Source organism: Hyperolius riggenbachi, chromosome 3 (assembly GCF_040937935.1).
Source record: "Hyperolius riggenbachi isolate aHypRig1 chromosome 3, aHypRig1.pri, whole genome shotgun sequence".
NCBI classification, from domain to species: domain Eukaryota; kingdom Metazoa; phylum Chordata; class Amphibia; order Anura; family Hyperoliidae; genus Hyperolius; species Hyperolius riggenbachi.
In genome coordinates, this window is record NC_090648.1 from 268,183,247 (window position 1) to 268,208,237 (window position 24,991).

The following is a 24,991-nucleotide window of genomic DNA, read 5'->3' on the forward strand; positions in this document are numbered from 1 at the left end:
CTATAGCCTAATGCTAGGTACACACCATACAATTTTCTGGCAGATTTACCTACCAGATCGATTATTTCCAACATGTCCGATCTGAATTTTGATCGATTTTAAATTTTCCGTTCGATTTTCCTAGAAGTGAACGGAAAACGATCGGAAAGAGGATCGGAAAAATGTATTGGAAAGTGATCGAAATTCAGATCAAACGTGTTGGAAATAATCGATCTGGCAGGTAAATCTGCCAGAAAATGGTATAGTGTGTACCTAGCAAAAGGCCAGTTTGGGTGTTGCAGATAACCTATCACTATGTTTTTAGGTAAGTGCAGTAATATCATGGGCTATACTGACAATTACATTTTATGTTCCTTTATTTTAAAGCAATAGACTAATCACAACTTCAAAAAGCAGCTTCATATCTACAAGGCTGCCCTTTATCTCTAAATTAGGCCCCGTTTAAACTTAATCAGTTGCTCTCAGTTATAACTGAAAGAAAACTGATTTTCAAAGTAATGCCCATGTTTTCCTATGGCACCTTTCACACTTAACGCGTTTTAACTGAGGTCTTTTTCACTATGCACGGCTATGGAATAGACTCGCACCAACGCGTACTAACGCACACCAACTGATTAAGTGTAAATGGGCCCTAACAAGAGCTTAGACATTGATAAATAACAATATATAACCTCTAAACCACAATCCCAAATCAAACAGCACATAAGTAAATCCTATGTAATAATCTCCCTGTCACTGCGTCCTCCTGTGTCCGTGTGTCCATGCGTCTGTTTAAGTGACTGGCCCACAGGCGCAGCCGCGGATAAGCGCAGGTTGCGGCACACGGCTGTGGATGGCACGTCACTGTTATTAAACTTGTTTTGTGGCCAGTATGAAAAATAAAAAGGTAATGCTGGCCACACACTGCCCGACTGATCAGGCAGAGATCTATCAGATTTATAGACTTCACTGAAGGGCAGTTGATCACAGAAGTAAATGTGTAGTGAAGAGCAGTGAAGTTTTACTGTGATATTAAACATTCAATCCTTAAATCCCTAAGGATTTAAATAGACTATAGTAAACAAATAAACACATAAACTATTAAATAAATATAATATAAACTACTCAGCCCAGTTGTGATCCATAAAGCCAATAGATATACATCAAAAATGTAACCGATAACTTTTTCAAAGAATGAGAATGACAAACATGCTTACAAGACTACAAAAACAGGCAAATCCAATACTAGCCTACATTGCTATGGGGTCTTTTTTTTCTAGAAGTAGTAATCTGAAGATCACCAGAAAAATGCGGTTATTTCTGCAGATCTAAAAATGACAGGACACTTATAAGGGATCACTAGTTTCCCATGATTGTTGCTATTTCTGATAATTATTGAAATAAGTGACAATCACCATGCTTGTAAAGTTTATTATATCGCCGAATAGTGTGTGCCATTGGAGCACAGTGTAAACAGGGTGGCAATCTGCAGCCACAACAGAAGTAAATCTAGTACGCATGCGCGGTGACTGTGCGTCAGTGGCGGCGGTCACGGGAGGAAGAGAGGGAAGGAAGGGGAGGGGAGGAGAGGGAGGCTAGGTTTAAACACAGACCTAGAGCCCGTTTTTAAACGGGCTTAGGTCTACTAGTACTTTAATAAAACAGCAGTAACAATGAACAGAAAAAGTACTTTAAGTATGGAAATATTTTGTAAATGTTGGAAAAAATAAGTAAACCCAGGCCAAAAAGTCAGTGGATACACAGAGAACACTAAAGTAGTCAGTAAACAATATGCTTATCTCCATATAAGTGTAGCCATCCTGCCAACATGACTATTCAGTACCTGTACAAAGTATATTCTCTGTGTAATCATACAGTGGGTTGCAAAGGTATTCAGCTCCCTTGAAGTTTTCCACATTTTGTCACATTACTGCCACAAATATGCATCAATTTTATTGGAATTCCACATGAAAGACCAATACAAAGTGGTGTACACGTGAGAAGTGGATCGAAAATCATACATCATTCCAAACATTTTTTACAAATAAATAACTGCAAAGTGGTGTGTGCGTAATTATTCGGCCCCCTGAGTCAATACTTTGTAGAACCACCTTTTGCTGCAATTACAGCTGCCAGTCTTTTAGGGTATGTTTCTACCAGCTTTGCACATCTAGAGACTGAAATCCTTGCCCATTCTTCTTTGCAAATCAGCTCCAGCTCAGTCAGATTAGATAGACAGCGTTTGTGAACAGCAGTTTTCAGATCTTGCCGCAGATTTTTGATTGGATTTAGATCAGGACTTTGACTGGGCCATTCTAACACATAGATATGTTTTGTATTAAACCATTCCATTGTTGCCCTGGCTTTATGTTTAGGGTCATTGGCCTCAATTCACTAAGATCATGCTGGAGATAATAAGGCAAGAGAAAACTTACCTCACACAGTGAGAGAGTTATCTTATCTCTTCATTCCTTACGTTACCTCCTCTGTAGTTAATTTACCTCCTCTGTAGTTAATTTACCTCATCTGTAGTTAATTTACCTCATCTGTAGTTAATTTACCTCATCTGTAGTTATTTTCACACGCAGTTAATTAACAGCCTGTCTTTAACTCTGGAGTTATTTTAAGGATTGGAGAGTTAACTTAAAGACAGAAGAGTTAACTTTAGGTTTGCCTGAGGTAAAATGTTTCCTGAATACTACATGCCTTATCACCATGGTAACAACTCTAGAAGAGTTACAGGAGATAAGCTTAGTGAATAGAGGCCATTGTCCTGCTGGAAGGTGAACCTCCGCCCCAGTCTCAAGTCTTTTGCAGTCTCCAAGAGGTTTTCTTCCAAGTTTGCCCTGTATTTGGCTCCATCCATCTTCCCATCAACTCTGACCAGCTTTCCTGTCCCTGATGAAGAGATGCACCCCCGAGCATGGTGCTGCCACCACCATATTTGACAGTGGGGATGGTGTGTTTAGAGTGATGTGCAGTGTTTGTTTTCTGCCACACATAGCGTTTTGCATTTTGGCCAAAAAGTTCCATTTTGGTCTCATCTGACCAGAGCACCTTCTTCCACATGGTTGCTGTGTCCCCCACATGGTTTGTGGCAAACTGCAAACGGGACTTCTTATGCTTTCTGTTAACAATGCCTTTCTTCTTTCCACTTTTCCATAAAGGCCAACTTTGTACAGTGCATGACTAATAGTTGTCCTATGGACAGAGTCTCCCACCTGAGCTGTAGATCTCTGCAGCTCGTCCAGAGTCACCATGGGCCTCTTGACTGCATTTCTGATCAGCGCTCTCCTTGTTCGGCCTGTGAGTTTAGGTGGATGGCCTTGTCTTGGTAGGTTTACAGTTGTGCGATACTCCTTCCATTTCTGAATGATCGCTTGAACAGTGCTCCTTGGAATGTTCAAGGCTTTGGAAATCTTTTTGTAGCCTAAGCCTGCTTTAAATTTCTCAAAAACTTGATCCCTGACCTGTCTTGGACCTGTCTTGTGTGTTCTTTGGACTTCACGGTGTTGTTGCTCCCATTATTCTCTTAGACAGCCTCTGAGGCCCTCACAGAGCAGCTGTATTTGTACTGACATTAGATTACACACAGGTGCACTCTATTTAGTCATTAGCACTCATCAGGCAATGTCTATAGGCAACTGACTGCACTAAGATCAAAGGGGGCCGAATAATTATGCACACACCACTTTGCAGTTATTTATTTGTAAAAATGTTTGGAATCATGTATGATTTTCGTTCCACTTCTCACGTGTACTCCACTTTGTGTTGGTCTTTCATGTGGAATTCCAATAAAATTGATTCATGTTTGAGGCAGTAATGGGACAAAATTTGGAAAACTTCAAGGGGGCCGAATACTTTTGTGCAACCCACTGTATATTGCCTGATTCGTGGTTCTATGAAATCAGCTCTGAAACAGTTAATAGCTTGCAATCTTTACAGATTTCGTTCCTACATCTAGTGTGAAAATTCCTCTCACCAATAGGAAAGCAGCTGTTATACTGTGGAGATGTGTAACCAATGAGAGAAAGTCTTAGATCAGAGAGAGAGGAAGGGACTAGAATTTGCTAGAAACTGGGAGAGTGAGCCTGGAGCAGAGAGAACTAGAGGAGGCTGGAGAGAGATCTGAGGGATTACACAGTGTTCCACACACAGAACTGAGCTGTCTTTGAGGTGAAATTCTTCTTTCACAGTGTCCTGTGAATTCATCATTTTTGTTGAAGAGTGGTTACAGACCACTGACTGTTTCTTCCTGCCTCATCTGAACGAACTATTCGCAAGGCTAGCTTTTAGTGAGTGATTTTCTGTAGATTGCAACTTTCACATAATCAGGCCTCCCCGGGTCTTATGCAATGCAGTTTCTAGTTAGGACTAGAGACAAAAAACTGTCATATTGGCCTAACAATCTGCTCTGGAGTGTCTAGTCCTACCAGAAGAGGATGTCATCTTCCTGCTGCTCTCCAGAGTGAAGCTCCTTGTGGATTACAAATACTGTTTTATATATGAGCTCCAACTGCCGGCCTACTACTTAGATTAACATTGGTCAATGTTTAGGGAAATTAGCTTACATGTTTACTGGAGTTTGATTACAACAGACCGTTTATACATTTGTCATTTAAAGTGCACTTAATGATTTACTGTGACGTTTGGGATTTCACAACTCTGGATTTTCACGTGCTTCTTTGGGCCAAACCCCTTTCCAGAGACTTTGGAGGTGTCATTCTCGATTGCATTCCTTTGCAAGCAACTGTTGATATTCCATTATCGCCATACCTGTGAGTTCAGATGCTATGACCAATCTGTTAGAACATATTGCTAGAAGGTAGATTGTTAATTGTATCTTTTTACTGGGTCTCCGTATCCAATAAAATTTCTTAGCATTATACTGCTGGTTTATGTGTATCACCGGAGATTATGGGTGTCACCGGAGTTGGACAAGAGCAGGACCCATCTAACACAGCTACACCTACAGGTGCTCTACAAAAACATTTCTTCTATTTGAAATAACTTTAAACATACTGATGTACTGCAAATGTCCACTTTGTTCCTCAACAAATTGGTGAGTGTTTGAAAACAACACAGAGAACATTCATTGTACAGCTACTTCAGCAAACCACAGTTGGTATAGTAGAAATCTGCCAGGTGAATCTACCTGTGTGTGGTTGTTCTTATTCTGCATGCTTAATGCCTCCAAGGAATTTTCCCAACCCAACATTGTAACATATGCCTCGTTAGTGAATAACTACTGCAAAATAAACATTTACTGAGCCATAGAAACAGGTAAATAAAGGCAAGGCTTCTTGAAAGTCAAACCTATCGAGCCAGCTTCTCACTTAAGTTTTATATGATGCACATCTGAAGGTGAAGTTCATTTATGTGTTGAGATAGCACACTCTCACTACTTTTATCGCACACTTTATTATGTACAGTTAAAAGCCTGAGTGTAATGCCAGTCACAGGTATGGGGCTGTACAGCTTATATTGTGGCCAGCCTGATGTCACAGTTTTCATGAAATTCTGCAACTACTGACCAAAACTACTGCATAGAAGTCCTATACTATGCTGTCTGATATTACCTGTTCCTTGCTTAGCTTATCAATAGAGAAATTCATAAAAAATGACCTGTAGCTTTAATTGAGATCTCATCTGATTATGTTTACACCAACCTCTTGTGAAGTGAAGCCATTCTCCCCTTGCATACCCAGGAACCCCTACATAGGAGGGTGCCCTCAAGGGCACAGTATTAGGTTAGAGTTTGTAGCCTAGTTTCTGTAGAGAGAGGTGGTCATCAGATCTCCTACAGCATAACCAAATACTGATCGATTTTCAAATAAGTTAAGATTTGGTGATCAAAGAATGCCTATATACACTGACCTTTAGTAAACCTTTTTTGCAGCACGGTGCGCGCGAAGTGCCCATTCACCTCTATGCAATGTTTTGCGCGATCAGGTTTACACAGCGATGCTAACCCAGTTAGCACCCTAGTTATCACGCCTAAAGTCTTTAGGTGTGCTAACTGGGTTAGCACCGCTTTGTGAATCAAGCCCTTTGTATGCCTGTAATATATTCTAGTAACAGTCGGAACTAGATTGAGTAGGTGCAGGGCCGGCCCTAGACTATTTGCCGCCTGAGGCAAAAAAAAAAAATTTCCGCCGCCACCCCCCCCCCCGGTGGGGGGCGCGCTCTGGGGGGCCGCCAAGCTGGAGGGGTAGCTGGCAGGACGGGGGTATTGGGCCTAGCGGCGGGGAGGGGGGTCGTACCCCCCCCTCCCTCGCCTGGGTCCCCCGTGCTCCGCTCCCCTCCAGCCTTAAATACAAGCAGCCGCTATGTGTAAGACGCACGGGCGGGGAGGACTCACCTCTTCCCAGCGTGCGCTCCACTGACATCACTTCCTGCAACGCTGCAGGAAGTGACGTCAGTGGAGCGCACGCTTGGAACGAGGAAGAGGTGAGTCCTACCCGCCCGTGCCTCTTACACATAGTGTAGCTGCTTGTATTTAAGGCTGGAGGGGAGCGGAGCACGGGGGACCCAGGCGAGGGAGGGGAGGGGGTCCGACCCCCCTCCCCGCCGCTAGGCCCAATACCCCCGTCCTGCCAGCTACCCCTCCAGCTCGGCGGCCGGCTCCCCGCACCCACGGACGGGCGGGTGCCGCCCCTGGAATTTTGCCGCCTGAGGCAAAAGTTTCACCCCGCCTCATGAGCGGGCCGGCCCTGAGTAGGTGAGCTCTCAACCTGCACTTGTGCGACACATGCGCAGTATTTCAGTTCCACCTCACCGAATAAATCTACTTGTGGCCCCTACCAAGCTCCTCCCATGGAAGAAAACCGATAAATAGTTAAGTGTCTGCAAACATGCTCACACTTCCGTAGGAGCTCAGTTTCCTCACTTAATTTTGCCTTGTCATCCTTTAAGCTGTATGCGCACCCTCAATAAATCTCCCCCACTGGGATCAGAATCCAGAAACTGTTTTGTGCATGAGTGGACACAGATGCATACACATTCCATTGCTTTGGGGAGGGAATGAGAACTAACAGCATGGTGTACAGTGGTGCAGCTTTTGTCAGGCTGTCAATGGAGGGGAGCAATGTGCCTAGCCATTGCCATCGCTTAAAGATCTGGTGTACCAGGGACATCAGTACACACATTAGATTATTGTCCAAGGCAAGTTAGAGAGGCCACCTTCCTGGAATCCCAGAGTCTCATTTAGGTGTTTAAAGTTAAAATTCTAGGTTTAAAGTTTTGCCTGCCTCAGGTGAATGATAATGTTCATCCAGCTTCCAAACAAACAATTCTTGAACTATTAAACTTTTTGTCTTCTCCTTGCACTCATAGGTGTTTTTCTCAGCCACACAGAAGTTTTGTGACCTCTGATTCCGACTGCAGACAAACTGATATTTACAGTTAATTAACTATTACATATAGAGAAAAAGAACACAGTCTAGTTCTAAGCAGGACTGGGACTGTACATGTGCATTTTAATCTCATCTTGTAACATATCGTTTAGATTGCAAAGCTCGCATGGGCAGGGCTCTCTCCCTTTTTTGTGTCGTGGAATATGTCATTAATTTTGTATCTCTTTGTATCTCTGTATCTCTTACACTCTGTTATACATTTTATTCACCATGTTACATTTGTCATCGTAATTATCAATTTTGTATCTTGTACCATAGTCCATATTTGATGTATACCATTAGCTGTATTATTATGTACCATGTTTGTTTTTCTTACATTGTACAGCACACAGAATATGTTGGCCCTTTATAAATCAATAATAATAAAAATATTACTATTACTTCAGCTAACGGCACTAATAAATATGACCTCTGGGCTGGTAGTCTATTGGGCATTGATTGTAGACCTCTTTGTAAACCTGCCAGGTCTACAAATGAATTTGAGCCTGCGCAGTACAGCAGCCGCTGGTGTGTTCACAGCAAGGATTGTAGCCCAGAGACCCAGAGAATGCATTCGTTATTGCTCTAAATCAAGGCTCTGGCAGACATTCCCACTGCGACTCTGTATGTCATAACAGTTGCCTTTACTCCACCCAGTTTGCCTACTTCATACAGGTTTGCAGCCAGGTCCTTTCATGTTCTGCGTCTCCCACACATGAACAAGCGGCCTGTGTCAACTGCAGGATTTTGTAACAATCAATCCAGGCAGATTCTCTCACACCCTTCTAATTCCAAGAAGGCAATAGGAGTCCTGGCTTAGACTTGAAATGCCAAAAAATTATTCTACAACCAGCAATAGATAAATAAATGTGTCATATTATCCCTAGGGTCTAGCAAAACGAGGCACAAGCTTGTACATGCCTCTAAACTGCCTATAAAAAGTGATGCAAGCCACTTCTAATACAGTATGGTAGCACCTTTACAGAGAGGTTAAATAAAGCTCAGATAATCTGTACTAATTGACAAAGAAATGGTGCATCAAGAAGTCTGGTAGATGGGTAGGGGGTGTAACACGAAAGGAAGCATGTTAAAAATCTATACTAATCATCTGCGGGTTTGCCGAAACCTGCAACGGTGGGACACCTGCAGTAGCACACGTGAGAAACTCACACTATAATTATACCTTTCTCAGCAAAGTTACCTGTAATTATGAGATATCCTGACATGGCGTGGAGGAATACATTTATCTAAATATTACGATGGAGAGCAGAAGAGGCAGTTCAACTAATACAGAAACTTACATCCAGTTACATGGGCCCTTATTCAATTCACTTTTTCTCCTAAGTGTTCTCCTGGGCGATATTTTCAAACCTTATCAATAAACATGACAGTACTTTTTGGTACCTTTTCCATTGCAGAGTGCTGAAATGTTATTTTAAACAGAAGATAATTATCTCCTAGGAGAAAACTTAGGAGAATGGGTGAGCCTATAGTGTTTCAAATACACCATAATGGGCCCATATGCAAGTAACTATTTCTCCTGAGTTTTCTCCTAGGAGATAATTTTTAATCTTCTCTTTAAAATAACTTTTCAACATTTTCCAACTGAAAAAGTACCAAAAACTAGCTGAAAAAGTACTGTCAAAATTATTTGAATATTTTCTGCTCGCTGGTGGTTTAAAAAGCATTGTATTGACAAGGTGTGAAAATATAGCCTAGGAAAAAACTCAGGCGAAAGGTTAATAGCATATGGGCCCATGAAACAAGAAAATGATCCGCACCTGCTATATATAGGTCTGTCACAGGTGCATGTCAGTGTGCATGCGCCCGCCGCACGTGTGCCCACATGCCCGCCGCACGCACACAGGCCCCGTCCTCCCCTGCAAGCCGCGCGACATTCTTCCAGCTCAGTGTCTCTGCGTCCCTGAAAATACGCAGAGAAAAAACACACACAGGGACAAGGGACGCAGAGACACTTGCCTATTATTATATAGGATGACCTCAGTGTGCTGAGGCAGTGCAATAGAACAATACTGGAAAAAAAGGATAGCTTTCCCCATAAATTAGCACCATTTATAGGTAGGGTCAACGATATAACAACACTTTATTTTGAGAAAAGGATAAATGTCAGGTATACTGTATATCTTCAGATTTAAAACATAATTAAAAACACCCTAAAAAGGCTGTCGACTGCCAACAATAATATATGTACAATCAATCATATAGTATATAACATAGAATCAGAACCTGACAGCCAGGTATATGAAACACTGTGGAAGGTATGTGTTACCCTAGAATACAGTGTCTCATTTTATAGCATGCCCCCCTTATACAATATAGTGTTAGCCAAGCCCCCTTTACTGTCAGTAATATTATATCCAGTTAACAGTTTGGATTGACTGTAACAAGTTTAAGTAGCCCCTGGGATCAACAGAAAACCCTCCTGGGGTACACAGGTTGTGTGTGGAGAGCCTTTGCCCTAGAATAATGATCAAGTAAGATCTTGCCAACAACTACAACTTTCAAGGCAAACTCACCCAAAGACTCTCACTGCTGCCTGTGGAGAGTCACTGATGCAAGTCCTGAGTTTGTATTTTCTGTCTGTGTTTGTGTAGGCTTCCTCCTGGTGATTTTTTTTCCTCCACATCCCAAAATCGTATCCCTAGGTTCATTGTCCACCATAAAAAATGTGCCCTAGGCTGTGGTAAGGACATTAGATTGTGAAACTGTCGGACATTAGTGAAGAATATTGTGTGATGTTCTCCATAAAGTTCTGCAGAAATGTGTCAGTGTAATATAAAAGTATAATAATAATAATAATAATAATAATAATAATAATAATAATAACAACTATTCAGTAACTGTAAGTTATGAATTTTAGTGTATAAAAAAGCTTTGTGTTATAAATCAGGTCTACGTAAAACATGTTTCGCACAGCAAGTGCTTGTCTAATACACCTGTTCATAACATAACTATGCTGTAAATTTTAAGGCATATAATTGGAGCTCCATGTGAAAATGGCTGCGTGACAGACTACTGTATGTATTTCATTCTAACAGCTGGTCCATGTCAGTTAGCATGCCTGCTAGCAATATTTAGATAATAACTTTTGCATTGATGTGGTAAGCAAATAATGATAGGGTCACAGACAGAGCAATTGTACGAATGTATAACACTGCTAGGATTCCCACAGCCTAACAAAGAACGTTACCGTAATTCAGCACTTAAAGTTTTGCTTTGGCAACTAACAGTAGCAGCAATAGAAGCATGATTTCTTATCATCAGAACACCACATATATTTCATATTTTTTCTTATCACCAGAACACCGCATCTATTCCATATGTTATTATAGCTTTTGTACCAGTGGTCCACTAGTTAACCTGTGACACCACTTTTATAAAATATTGTTACTTATTTATAATTTTGTAATTTAATTCATACATTCTTTCAAATAGAATGAATAAAATAAGTGTACACGGGGGTTGAAAGCAGTACTGGAGGCTTAAATAAACTATTAACAACATTTAATGAATGTAAACATTACTGATGGCAGCAGAAAAGATATGATGCTTACTTGTCAGTAAACCTGGTGGGCATTATTACTCAAACTTGTTTAAGAGGATCTGTAGTGAAAATGGCATACTGAATAAAATTGCTTATTTTTTTTTTTTTAGAATATTAATTTATACATTATTTAGTCAGTGTTTGCAAATTATGAAATCTTTCCTCTCACTATTTTACATTCTGAAATACATCACTGGTTATGATATCTTTACTCCTGCCAGGTGATCTGTATGGAATGTTTGTTACTGAGAGTTCTATGCACAGAGGGAGATATGGCTTTCTTGGCAGTTGGAAAAGCTGTTAATTCCCACTATGGAATGAGGTTCACGGACAGTAAATTGGATCATGGCCATGACATCACACTGTGGGAGGGGTTTCACCACAATACCAGCCCTACAGATGTCCCTGATGATGTGTTTGAGAAAAGGTGAACATTTCTCACGGGAAAGGGGGTATAAGCTTCTGATTGGGATGAAGTTCAATCCTTGGCTGAAGTTCCTCTTTAAATATTTAAGATTTAGCCATACCAAATAAATAAACAAATATATATACGGTATTTAAAAAGCACTATACATTAACTTGCACTACAAATAAGTGCAAACTTGGTCTCTAGAAGTCCTTACTCAGCATAACAAAAGTTTACACAGGAAGTCGTAAGCAATTTTACCTGCTGAGAATGTCAGTTGGATCTGCTCCTCAATGATTTCCAATGCAATGAAGTCATGCTTTTCATTAAATCTGCCATTGTAAAGTATGAGTGCATTCCGATCCCTGGTAGCGAACCTGCAACACAAAGGCCATCACATTCTTTACCACTAACAGCGTAGCAAAGGGTCAAAAGTCAGACAGTCAGTAACAAAATAAAACTACACAAAAGTGTCAGTTTCACAAAACCAGAAACCTTTATTATCACAGAGGGAATGTAAAGCTGTTGTTACAAGCCATATATAATCACTACATGAAATTGGAAGCACAGGGAAAACAGGTCATACAAATGTACACACAAGTGAATCCATGTTGCTTATCACGCCTATAAATATTATAAGGTAAAGCCACTTATTGACTCAAGTCACAACATCCTATTTCTGGCTTTATTGGAGGATGATCATGTGCCTAGATGGAAGTCCACCAACATCTGTAACTAAACTGGGGTGTAATACTGTTCAATCACTTGTTAAATGTGCTAAATGATTGATATCTACCTGAAATAGTGGGCCACTAGATAACCTTCTCAGGGGTGTACTGCTGGTCATACAATTGTTAAATGTGCTAAATGATTTATATCTTCCTGACATGGTAAGTCACAGGATATTACGTAAGCCACTAGCACTGTAGTGATCATTGCAATACAAGCTGTACAGACTCAGGCCTTGAACCCACTACAAAACGCTATTGCTAATGGCAATCGCTAGCGTTTTGTATGAGCGGTTTGCAAGCGATTTCATGAGCGTTTTCAGTAGCGATTTTAAAGAGTGTATTCAATTTGCCAGAGGTTGTGTAGCGATTAGCGTTTTTAATTCTGATTGATTCTTTCAATTAATTTTAATTTTGTTACAGTGTGCAGTAACTTCAAAAACGCTAGCAAAATCGCTCTGTGCAGGTTTTGATGAGCGATTATGCCAGCGCTTATATCATTTACATTGCAGAAACGATAACGCTAATCGTCAACGCTAAAAATGCTGCATGTCCTGCACTTTGCGATTTGGTAATCGCAATCACTAAAGTGGAATTTGGCCCATCCATTAACATCAGCTGAGCGTTTAGGGAAATCGCTAGCAGTTTGAATCGCTCCCTAAATGCTCAGAAAAATCACTCTAGTGGGTTTGAGCCCTCACTCTTGCCAACTACAACACACTTGGGCCCATATGCAATTCACTTTTTCACCTGAGTTTCCTCCTAGGAGATCATTTTAAACCTGTCAAAAATGCATTTTAAGCCATCAGAAAGCAAGAAAATACTCAAAATAATTTTGATAGTACTTTTTTAATCTACTTTTTGGTACTTTTTTAGTTGAAAAGTGCTGGAAAGTTCTTTTAAATAAAAGATGAAAAATTATCTCCTAGGTGAAAAAGTGAATTGCATATGGGCCTTGGTCTCCTAAAGAATTGCCCTTTTCAGTCAACTTGTAGCTAACATAACAATAGAGTATCAATCAAGGGGGCCTAATTTTTTAATAGAAATGTGTTATATTTGGAGTATTTATCTGTGTAATCTATTAAAATAGTGATTCATTCAATAAATGCAGAACATGTTATTGCTCTCTCTCTCTCTCATTGGTCCTTCAGGTCACATGTAGCCTGATGTTCAAGGCCAAATTTATACATAAACCATATAGGCCTGGACAATAGGAGACTGGGCAAGGGGTGTGGATATTGGGGTTTCAATAAGGGTTTTGTTCTGGTCCATTAGTAACTTAATTTCAGATGAACTCACAATACAAATCCTTACAACAGTATGAAACCTATACTGGGAGAAGACAGATACCCTACTAGTATGTATACTCTACTAGCTGCTGCATTTCATTGGCGTATTTAAAGATGCATACATTTGCATAAAATTAGCATACTATATTAATGCATAGTTATTAACCTCTCATTGACCATCCTAATTTTTGGAGTGTGACAGTAGGAGGGATTCCTCAGACTAAATTTAAGCAAACATGAGGTAAATATTGACTTTCCATGTGTCAGATGTAAGAGGCCAGCAACTTACCAGCATTCAAAACATATGTATGAGTCTTGGCTGCTATTCATTATTATAGTGTATTTTATCATGCATTTGCCATCCTAGCTGACTGTTGAATAAATCATGGTGATAGTAAATTCTGTGTTAGGGTAGCCATAAAGTGCAAGCTGTCCTACCAAGAGCCACAGATGGAAGAAGTATGGAGGCATCAGGACTAATCAGCATCAGCATCTCATTTCAAGTGATGGATGGTCGCAGCACGCAAGCGATAAAAGCTTTGCTCCATTTCCTCCACAGTAATGACAATAACCACACACAAATGTTCCAACACATGACTTCCTGTGGACTTACAGCAGCGCTGTGCAGACTGGCTGTCAAAACTGAGCCTTGCACTGTCTACATTAGTTTTTCCTGTTTTTACATTTCTTTGTTCATTTTCCATGAATAGTAAAAAAAAAAATAATAATAATAAAAAAAAAAACAATTGCTTCTATCATGCCATTAATGCTGCCTGCTGACTAAACCAAGTGTGCAATAGCTGGGGATAATTAATCTTGTAATTATAACAATAAATATGTGTGATCTATGAAGAAAGCGACAATAATGTAACTTTATGCAATTTCCTAGAATTCTGTTATCCTAGTGTTCATCCATTGTGTGAGAGGCAGAGAAAAGGGAATTGTTCGATTATGATTACCATTATTCAACGTTCATATAGAAGCGTCCATTAACGCCTAAACAATATTAAAGTGCTAACGTAGTGACTGGAGGTGGGTCCTATGCGGACTATTGACAGCTGGGGGTTGTGGCAGGCCCGCCATCCATATGTGTTTCGCCATTTTATGAAGATCCGTAGTTGCTCAGTCTCAATCTCCTGCGGTGGTGTCACACGCACCTGACTGCCACAATGCATGTCACTCACATCGAACAACTTCATCTCCCGGCATGCATTGCAGTAGTCAGGGATGTGCAACACTGCCACAGGAGCTTGAAGCTGCTCACCTGGTGGGTCTGCTCTTTAGAAGACAGTGGAGAGCATGCAGATGGGGAGCTACGGAGCAGCTCCCCAAAGGTAGGTAATGTCTGCCACATCCACCCTAACCTAACGGCCCTCACTATTTACTAATCTCCCTCTATATTTTACTATAGAGAGCTCAGATCCCTTTATACACTTATTCTCCAATTTCAGTATTTATCTCCACCTTTTGAACACTTCAATACCAGTTAATGGGGCTTCTTTCACCACTTTTACACTACATGGCTACCATTTTCTTACTTTTAGAAAATTTTGGGAGAGTTTTTATATTTACAGTATTTCCGATACTTCATTTCAAGTCAAGTTACCCCGAGAGAAAATACATGTTCTCTTTTTTATAAGTGTAGAGCTAAAATACTGGCAAACAGGATTATAAAAGTAAATAAAAAAAAGTCTATGCACAGATACCACTCTTTATAAAAGTGTACATGAAAGCAGTGTACTTACATGAGAGAGACTGTGAAATGGAAACGCTGCCTTAATCCTTTGAAGGTAACGAAGGACTGTGGAGGGAAGCTTCTGGTGGTCATTTCACAATATGGCTTCTCAAAGTCACCAGGGGGGCACTTGCACTTAAACCCACCAACAAGCAGATTAATGCAGGTGCCACCATTTTTGCATACTCCTGGCACACAACGTCCGGAGCGGGAACTAACTTCACAATGCTCTCCTATAAAAAAAACACACAGAAAATGTTTCTTTATTATCAACAAACCTACTAATTTCAAGAACTACAAACAAATTAAACAATCAAGTAAATGCATAAATAAATCCATCCTAGTGTTGTCATTAGCAGTGTTGCTTGTGTGTAACAGAACTCACAGAAGAGCACGTGATCAGGTTGATCTGGTAATAGATTTGTGAGGCTCTGATTTGCTGTAAGTACTTCCTGCTTTAGCCAACACAGGAAACAGACGTGACACATGATTATCATCAGCAAATCTGAGCCCTGCAAACCTACCATCTGACCAGACTGGTCACATGCTTCTGCGGGGGTTCTACACACAAACAGCCAAAGTCATAAACTGCTGAAAGAATAATAAATAAATAATAATAGAATAGTAATAAATAATAAGGAATAATAGAATAACATAAGGAAGAAATATGTTTTTTCTCTGTTGGTCCAGGTTCATTGGGTGTTTATATATTATATATTTTTACAGCTGTTTCTAGACCTTGATTTACATCACTGAAGCCTGAAGGCACACAGACAAGTGCAATCTCAGCTCTACAAAACCCTGTTATTGCTTTGATGATGGTACCAAGTAAACTATAGCTGTAGAACACCTACTGTGAAAAGCCTCTTTAGGCCTTCCTCATAATTATCATCTGCATTAGTACATTAGATGAAATAATGTGATCTCGTATTTGTGGATAATCACAATCCACTGTCTTTCTTAACATGTTTTCAACCTATTGAAAGATATATATCTCTGTACCATGCCTGAAAAACAAAAATTAAAGGGGTACTCCAACACTGCATTGCAATCCAACACCTCCTCTATTGACTGTAAGAACCATAGAGAGTGATTCCCTGTGTCACAACATTATAACATTTCCCTTAAACATCACACTTCTGCCTATAGTAAGGAAGTTAGCTCTGTAACCCTACACTAATTAGTGATGCATGCACAGCTACTGAGAGCAAAACAGACCTTTGTACAGTAATAAAGACATATTAATGAAGCACTGAACTGAGAGAGTCTGCACCACAAGGCCATACAGCCTGTCCCAGACCGGTTTATCCTTCCCTGTCGCCAGTGCTGGAGATTACACAGCAATTTCTTTTCAAATATGCTCTAATAATATAAATAATATAAGGTTTTCACTCTGGTGTTATTCTCTAGTGGAAAAACAGGCAGGGTTGACATCCTTCCTGGAAAATCGGTGTCCAGTCTCTCTGTGACACTTGTAGAGAACTTCCTTTTAAATACGTAACTCAGGCTTTACCTAAAGTTTACATGTGAGAAATGTAAATATTAATAATATAGTAAAGTATGTATATACAGTATTGTTATGCTGACATGACAGATTTCATAGCAGCAGACGCAACTCAGCAAGCTTCCTGGGAACAGCTCACACCACTCATAGACAGATCTCTACACATTAGCGCTGATGCTGATAATATACTATTACACTGGAATGCTGGCTTCATACAAAAGCCCTCTCCCTATTGTTATGGAAAAGAATGATCCTGGGGGTTTCAGACAAATTTGTCAAGCACAATTACAGGCACATTTTCAGACTCCAACAAAACCGCAGATACTAAACCGCCATCCATCTTTCAACGGTGACTGTGTAACCCTACTGCTCTTATATACATTGCTAATGATGGAACATCTGAGAATGGAACTGCTTAGCAGTCAGCAAATAATACTACAATTGTATTAATTTCTGCTGCAAGATGCGGATTTTAGCTGTGTGTGGGTCAATTAACGCAACACGAATAAAAACAAATAATTAGTAGCTACGACGGTATTTATTTTGTATTGTACTGTGTTCACTGAAAAAGGCAGCAGATCTGGGTATAAGACATTACTATTTACTGTACTGGGAAAGCTATCCATATAGGAATAGGCAAGCTTTCAGCATGGCAAAGTTCACGCCTCCTCCCACCCACGGTGCAGATCTTCCTATCATGTGACATAAGCCATGTATGCAGCATAGAGTGAGTGCCTGCCAGGGAAGGGGGGGGGGGGGGGGGCTTTGTTACTACCCTGTTCCCGTTCTATGGAGAGGAAGGAGAAAAGATGTGCAGGTGGACTCTAGGAGCAAGCTTCAGTGGTCAGCCGAGTGTTGTCAACACTCGGCTGACCACTGAGGCTTGCTCCTAGAGTCCACCTGCCTCATGCTGGGAATACACCACACAATTTTCTGTTAGATCCTTCTGTTATGCTGGGAATACACGGTTCGTTTTTGCCTTCGTTTAAACCTTCGATTCGTTCGGTAAACGAATCGAGTGTTGAAAACGTATGTGAAAATAGTCATAATCTCATTATAGTTTCGATTAATAGACCCCAAAAACGAACGACTAGTGATCGAACATGTTTGATATTATCTCTCTTTATCCATCTAATCGAGCCATTGGTAGGCTTGATGGCTGTTCAGATCGATTATATGTTCGTTTATGTTAGTCCGTCCCTGTAAAAAGGGATTTTCGTTTCGTTTCTTTGCAGCCTTCGATCATTGGAAAAACGAAACCATCAGAATCGGAAAAAAAAACGAAACCGTGGGTGGTGATATTAACCGTATGACTGATTATTTCGGGATCGAAAAGGACAAAAGGCACAATCGAAACGAAGGTTTAAACGAAGGCAAAAACGAACCGTGTATTCCCAGCATTAGACTTTTCTGTTAGAATGCATAATTAGATTATTTTCTGTAGAGACTGGTCATTATCTCTGGTGCATTGTCTTCTGGTTATCTCCTGCTGAGTAGAACAATGCCTAATTTCTCGGCAGATAGATGGTTAGATAGATAATTTCCAACATGTTGGAATTTATCTATCTGGCAGATAAATCTTACAGAGAATCTTATGCTGGGGATACACGGTACGGCCTGGCGGCTCGATTAGCTGCCGGATCGACTCCCGCCATGTCCCTGCTCGTCCCCGCCGCCGTCCGGATCGATTCCCGCTCATGTCCGTGGGCGCTTCCTTATCTTCCGCTCGACTCCCCGCTATTGTCTGCCCGCGGGGATCGAGCGGGGTCATCGGACCTGTCGGAAATTATCAATCGAGCCATCAGCGGCTCGATTGATAAGGGGGAAAACGTACCGTGTATCCCCAGCATTACAGAAAATGGCATGCCCAATGTTTGAAATTACAGATAAACAAATGCTTTACGAATGCCAGTATTTATTTCCTTAAGCACGTTTTCATGGCATTTCATTTGTCTAGTTAGTGTTTTAGAAGTATCTGGCTAATGTAAACTGGGCTCGTTTTCAGGGACTACCAGTACAATACTTACTGGATACCATTTAACTTGCATGTTTATTTGCTACCTCCACAATGCTGAATTCAGCTATTTTCTGCTGCTGTGTAAATGCAATGCTGATCCCATGCTACTAACACTCTTTCATGTGAACTGACTCTGATGTCACCAATGATTTCTATGGATAATTTGTCCAGGTGTCTTCCTGGATGATAAACCAGTCAGGAAACACTAGTGTGCCTTCATCAGCAGCAGGAACTACACAGCGGTCAGTCTGGGGTTATCTAACTCCGCAGATCGCTGAAGTGAAGGCCACTGATATTTTGGGGACACAAGTAGATCTGCTAGATGGTTACCTCAAAGCATTATAAATGATTCATTCAGACAATAAAAGTCTAGTTTGAGCACATAGCTTACGCTGGGAATACACCATGAGTTTTTTTTCAGGAGATAAATGGCTCGATAGATAAATTCCGACAGGCCTGATCTGATTTTGATCATTTTTCTGATTGATTTTTCATAGAAGTGAATGGAAATAGATTGGAAAAAACGATCAGAAAATCAAATGGTAAATCGATCGGCCAGTAAATCTGCGGAAAAACCTTACTGTTTATTTCCAGCATTAGAAGAGAGCCAGGTCTTTCATTCCAGGCTTTCATATAGGCTACATTCCCACTATTCCAGTGCAGTGGTACACACGTTTGCACATGCATTGTTTGATGCATAGAATGTGCATTTGTGCGCTCTAAAATGTGCCCAACCGCGTAAAATACAATACAAGCTGGAACCATGTGTTGGCCAGATAAATGTGATTCATTTAACGGACACATAAAAATGCATTCGATGTGAACAAGTCCATTGTTTAACATGGGCGGTCAGTTCTTATATGTACATAATGTGAAAGAAGCCGAAGACAGGCCACTTTGTCATAGGCTCACCATCAACTAATACATCAGAGGGAAGTGTGTGAACTGTGCTTATTGTCCTATTGTCCCAACAGTTCATTTATGCACTGGGGAGTGAGAGGAAAAATAAATAATAAAAGATTTAGGCTATTTTCCCAGTGGTGTGTTGCTGTGTGACATAACATTCACTTTGTAACGTGGCTTAACACACTACAAAGCACCTCCTATGCATTGTTCACAATGCGGCGGATGTGTAGCTGTATAAAGGCGTGCGGCATTGTAACACCCTGCATTGCAACAAAATGTGAGCATTAAAAGTGACAGTGAAGCACACATTTTGTTGACTGTGTGCTTCACTATGCAATGTAATGCATGGATAACTTGTGGTGCCGCTTTCCTGTTCCATTGCGTTCCTGCTATTACAGGAAATGCAATACAACTCGCACTGTGAACCTATCCTACAGCAAACATGAACTGAACAAATCTGAAAAGCTAGATAATTGTCTTTGTTTTGGTAATCGTGTAGAAAACTTTCCTGGAGTTTCATATTCTTATTTTCAATGTAAGGACTGAAATTTGAACAATGAAGTGTACACAGCAGCCACATCAGTATGACCTAAAATCTGGTTCATTCAGCTCCCAACTAGGGCTGCTCAGTGAGATGCAAAGAATTATGAGCTGATGCAGGATTGTGCAACTTTTTTCATGCAATTTTAGGCAGCTTAAAAATGAACAAACCTAATCCCTCTGTGCTGTAATTCTATTGGTTCATTTTTCTAGTTACATTAATTTGCATATAAAATTTGCATAATCTTGCATCAGCTTGGAATTATTTTCATATAATTGGTTTACTTTTCAGGAGAGCCCTAGCTACATTCAATTGCAATCCAACATCCTCATTGAATAGATAAAACACTTATTTACTAACCCTTGCAATGAAAAAAAAATATTGAAAGTGAACACAGGCATGTTCTAAGTAGAATAGCTACTATATGAAAACATGTTTATCTTATCATGTGACATATACCAAGAGGTGCCACGGCATCAGGGGCAGAGGACTGACCCAATGCCAGCTCATGGTGCTGGAGGGGATCAAAGTGTAAGTCTACGTCCGATACTTTAATCCTACAGTAAGCCCAAATGCGGCCACACAGAAGATGGGGCTGGCGACCATCAAAGCTCCAGACTCAGTCCAACACTTATCTGGCAATGGCGCCAGCTAGCAGCAACCATTTTTTCTCTGTCAGACTGTGTCTGACATTGAGCCAATATTGAAAAAAAGCCAGTGTCTGATAAAGCCCAACATAGGATTGGGAAGAGGTAATAATAATAACACAAAAATAATTGACAGTATGCTTTTGTCAGGTATGGTCGCTGCTCTTGTAGCTCTAACGAGAATTACATAAACAGCAATTAGAAATAAAGCAGTTAAGGGTGCAGATATTGGCAACAACTCATATAACATTCCCGCCAATGAACGCTGTGACTGACATCACTGGACAATTAAAAAGTATTTCTATACTGTAGTGTGCACCAAGTAAACACCTCTGAAAACATCTTGTGAAGAAAGTGACAGGTGAACTTTAAATGAGCAGATAGTATTTCACTGCAATTTTTCTCATTATGGTTTGAAAACAAAGCAATATTTCTGAATGGCTACTGCGTGCGGCACCTCATATTTGCACTGGCTGTATTTCCTCTTTACTCCAATACACTGCAGGAAGTGTAAACAGTAATTCCGATTTTTTGTGCCATCCAAATAAAGCCAGTAAAGTGATGTCATTGTCTAGACGAGTACATGCTGCAGTGCACAGACGTTACTATATACCAATGGAAGAAAAGCAGCCCTACATAGAAGGGAGACCGTTAAGGTAACCTAGCAAAGATAATTGTAACCTGCATCTTCCAGAAAATACACACTTTACAGTCAGTAAATACCATACTTTGCTGGTTTTTATATATTGGTCCTCAGGTAATAATAAGGTATTTCAAAGTGACTGTGTTTAGAGTCTTCCTCTTGACTGTAATTCCATACATTATCCATGAAGACCTCCTTTCAATTACCGTAATGAGAGTTGTGTGGAGAGAGAGTCAGGAACATGCAGTTTGTATTCCTTTTATGGCATGATAGTTGTCATTAGAGTACATGGCTCCTGACAGCAGTTCAGCTAGAAAATGACTCTAGCATTTGACTAATCCCTTTACTAGAAAATGCCCCTGAGCCAAGTCACCAGAGTAAAGGAGAAAGATGGGCCGAGATGTCATCTTTTCAAATGGGCGGAAAGGAAACAAAACCCATCCCTATAGTAACACTTATCAGTCTCAGGCCAGTGTGCTCAGATATCGCCCATTTCTCACACCGTCTGCCCCTGAGCAATCTATACACAGCGCACTGATGAATTATGGGAACTAGCAGTCTCCTACTCTTTTGTCTTCTCTTGTCACAAGGGAGAGAGTACAAATAAGGATTTAAATCACTAATACAGAAGAAGCCATCCTAGGAGACTTGTCACAGGGTAACTGGCAGCACTTCATAGCACTTTGTAACAGATGAACATTGTCCCTAAAGACATAAAAAATTGATACAGCAGGTGAGAGGAACACCACAAGTAAACATCCCCAGGTTATGTCTCTGCTGTAAGCAGACACAGTTTAATTACTGTACATTAAACCACAATTACTGCTTGTTAACTCAAATGACATTCAGAGAGAGCCAGTATTCTTTCAACAGAATAGACAGTGCAATTTTTATAGCGCTATTAGGATTTCAAAGTATTGGAATCTGCATATTATTATACTGCGTCAACCTACGTTCCATACAGTGACATCCAAGGCAAATGCTTAGCAACATGCCATGCTGGCCACGAATGACCACATCTCATACAAACTGCCAAGGACAATTTCAGCAAAGAGCAAAAGGAGTACCTAACTGACTTAAAGGAGCACCTATCATATTTCATCCCAAACAGGTGGCAATCGTCTCTTTTTTTGTGATATATTAAACCTTGCAACACAGAAAAGTAACTGACATGTTTCTTGAAACCAAAAATGGCTCTGATATATTTAAATATGTCTAATCTATCTATATTCTGCAAGTAGATGCCATAGACAGAATGACTGGTTGTCACAATTAGCGTGACCAAGAGTTCAGTAGGACACGAAACGGCCGTCACTTGGCCCACCTCAGTCCCTCATCTCCCACCTCCACAGCTGCAGGATTGATCACAGTGTATAAGCATCCTCTGTGAGTACATCTCAATGTGTTTTTCTCATGTAACCATTATGTTGTAATAAACTGGATTTGGCTTAGGACGGATGATGCACATATCTTTTTCTCTATACCTGTTGTCACAATTAACCACTTCAGGACCACAGTCTTTCTACCCCTTAAGGACCAGGCACTTTTTTTCCATTCAGACCACTGCAGCTTTCACGGTTTATTGCTCGCTCATACAACCTACCACCTAAATGAATTTTACCTCCTTTTCTTGTCACTAATAAAGCTTTCTTTTGATGCTATTTGATTGCTCCTGCGATTTTTACTTTTTATTATATTCATCAAAAAAGACATGAATTTTGGCAAAAAAATGATTTTTTTAACTTTCTGTGCTGACATTTTTCAAATAAAGTAAAATTTCTGTATACATGCAGCGCGAAACATGTGGACAAACATGTTTTTGATAAAAAAAAAACCCATTCAGTGTATATTTATTGGTTTGGGTAAAAGTTATAGCGTTTACAAACTATGGTGCCAAAAGTGAATTTTCCCATTTTCAAGCATCTCTGACTTTTCTGCGCACCTGTCAGGTTTCATGAGGGGCTAAAATTCCAGGATAGTACAAATACCCCCCAAATGACCCCATTTTGGAAAGAAGACATCCCAAAGTATTCAGTGAGAGGCATGGTGAGTTCATAGAAGATTTTATTTTTTGTCACAAGTTAGCGGAAAATGACACTTTCTGACAAAAAAAAGAAAAAAAAAAAGTTTCCATTTCTTCTAACTTGCAACAAAAAAAAATGAAATCTGCCACGGACTCACTATGCTCCTCTCTGAATACCTTGAAGTGTCTACTTTCCAAAATGGGGTCATTTGTGGGGTGTGTTCACTGTCCTGGCATTTTGGGGGGTGCCTAATTGTAAGCACCCCTGTAAAGCCTAAAGATGCTCATTGGACTTTTGGCCCCTTAGCGCAGTTAGGCTGCAAAAAAGTGCCACACATGTGGTATTGCCGTACTCAGGAGAAGTAGTATAATGTGTTTTGGGGTGTATTTTTACACATACCCATGCTGGGTGGGAGAAATATCTCCATAAATGACAATTGTTTTATTTTTTTTACACACAATTGTCTATTTATAGAGATATTTCTGCCACTCAGCATGGGTATGTGGAAAAATACACCCCAAAACACATTATACTACTTCTCCTGAGTACGGCGATACCACATGTGTGGCACTTTTTTGCACCCTAACTGCGCTAAGGGGCCCAAAGTTCAATTAGTACCTTTAGGATTTCACAGGTCATTTTGAGAAATTTCGTTTCAAGACTACTCCTCACGGTTTAGGGCCCCTAAAATGCCAGGACAGTATAGGAACCCCACAAATTACCCCATTTTAGAAAGAAGACACCCCGAGGTATTCCGTTAGGAGGATGGTGAGTTCATAGAAGATTTTTTTTTTTGTCACAAGTTAGCGGAAATTGATTTTAATTGTTTTTTTTCACAAAGTGTCATTTTCCGCTAACTTGTGACAAAAAATAAAATCTTCTATGAACTCACCATACTCCTAACGGAATACCTTGGGGTGTCTTCTTTCTAAAATGGGGTCATTTGTGGGGTTCCTATACTGCCCTGGCATTTTAGGGGCCCTAAACCGTGAGGAGTAGTCTTGAAACCAAATGTCGCAAAATGACCTGTGAAATCCTAAAGGTACTCATTGGACTTTGGGCCTCTTAGCGCACTTAGGGTGCAAAAAAGTGCCACACATGTGGTACCGCCGTACTCAGGAGAAGTAGTATAATGTGTTTTGGGGTGTATTTTTACACATACCCATGCTGGGTGGGAGAAATATCTCTGTAAATGACAATTGTTTGATTTTTTTTTACACACAATTGTCCTTTTACAGAGAGATTTCTCCCACCCAGCATGGGTATGTGTAAAAATACACCCCAAAACACAATATACTACTTCTTCTGAGTACGGCGATACCACATGTGTGACACTTTTTTGCAACCTAGGTGCGCTAAGGGGCCTAACGTCCTATTCACAGGTCATTTTGAGGCCTTTGGATTCTAGACTACTGCTCACGGTTTAGGGCCCCTTAAATGCCAGGGCAGTATAGGAACCCCACAAGTGACCCCATTTTAGAAAGAAGACACCCCAAGGTATTCTGTTAGGAGTATGGTGAGTTCATAGAAGATTTTTTTTTGTCACAAGTTAGCGGAAAATGACACTTTGTGAAAAAAAAACAATACATATCAATTTCCGCTAACTTGTGACA

General features: G+C 40.4%; 1 protein-coding gene across 4 annotated transcripts in view; it reads right to left on the bottom strand.

Moving 5' to 3' along the window:
* CELSR1 (cadherin EGF LAG seven-pass G-type receptor 1) overlaps positions 1–24,991 on the bottom strand; it is a 285,212-nt gene that overhangs the window by 109,552 nt on the left and 150,669 nt on the right. For all 4 annotated transcript variants that reach the window (XM_068276317.1, XM_068276316.1, XM_068276314.1 and 1 more), the window contains exons 3-4: positions 15,107–15,329; positions 11,606–11,721 (exon numbers count right to left, since the gene is read on the bottom strand). In XM_068276317.1, coding sequence (XP_068132418.1) covers positions 11,606–11,721; positions 15,107–15,329 — 339 coding nt within the window. The remainder of the gene's footprint in view (positions 1–11,605; positions 11,722–15,106; positions 15,330–24,991) is intronic.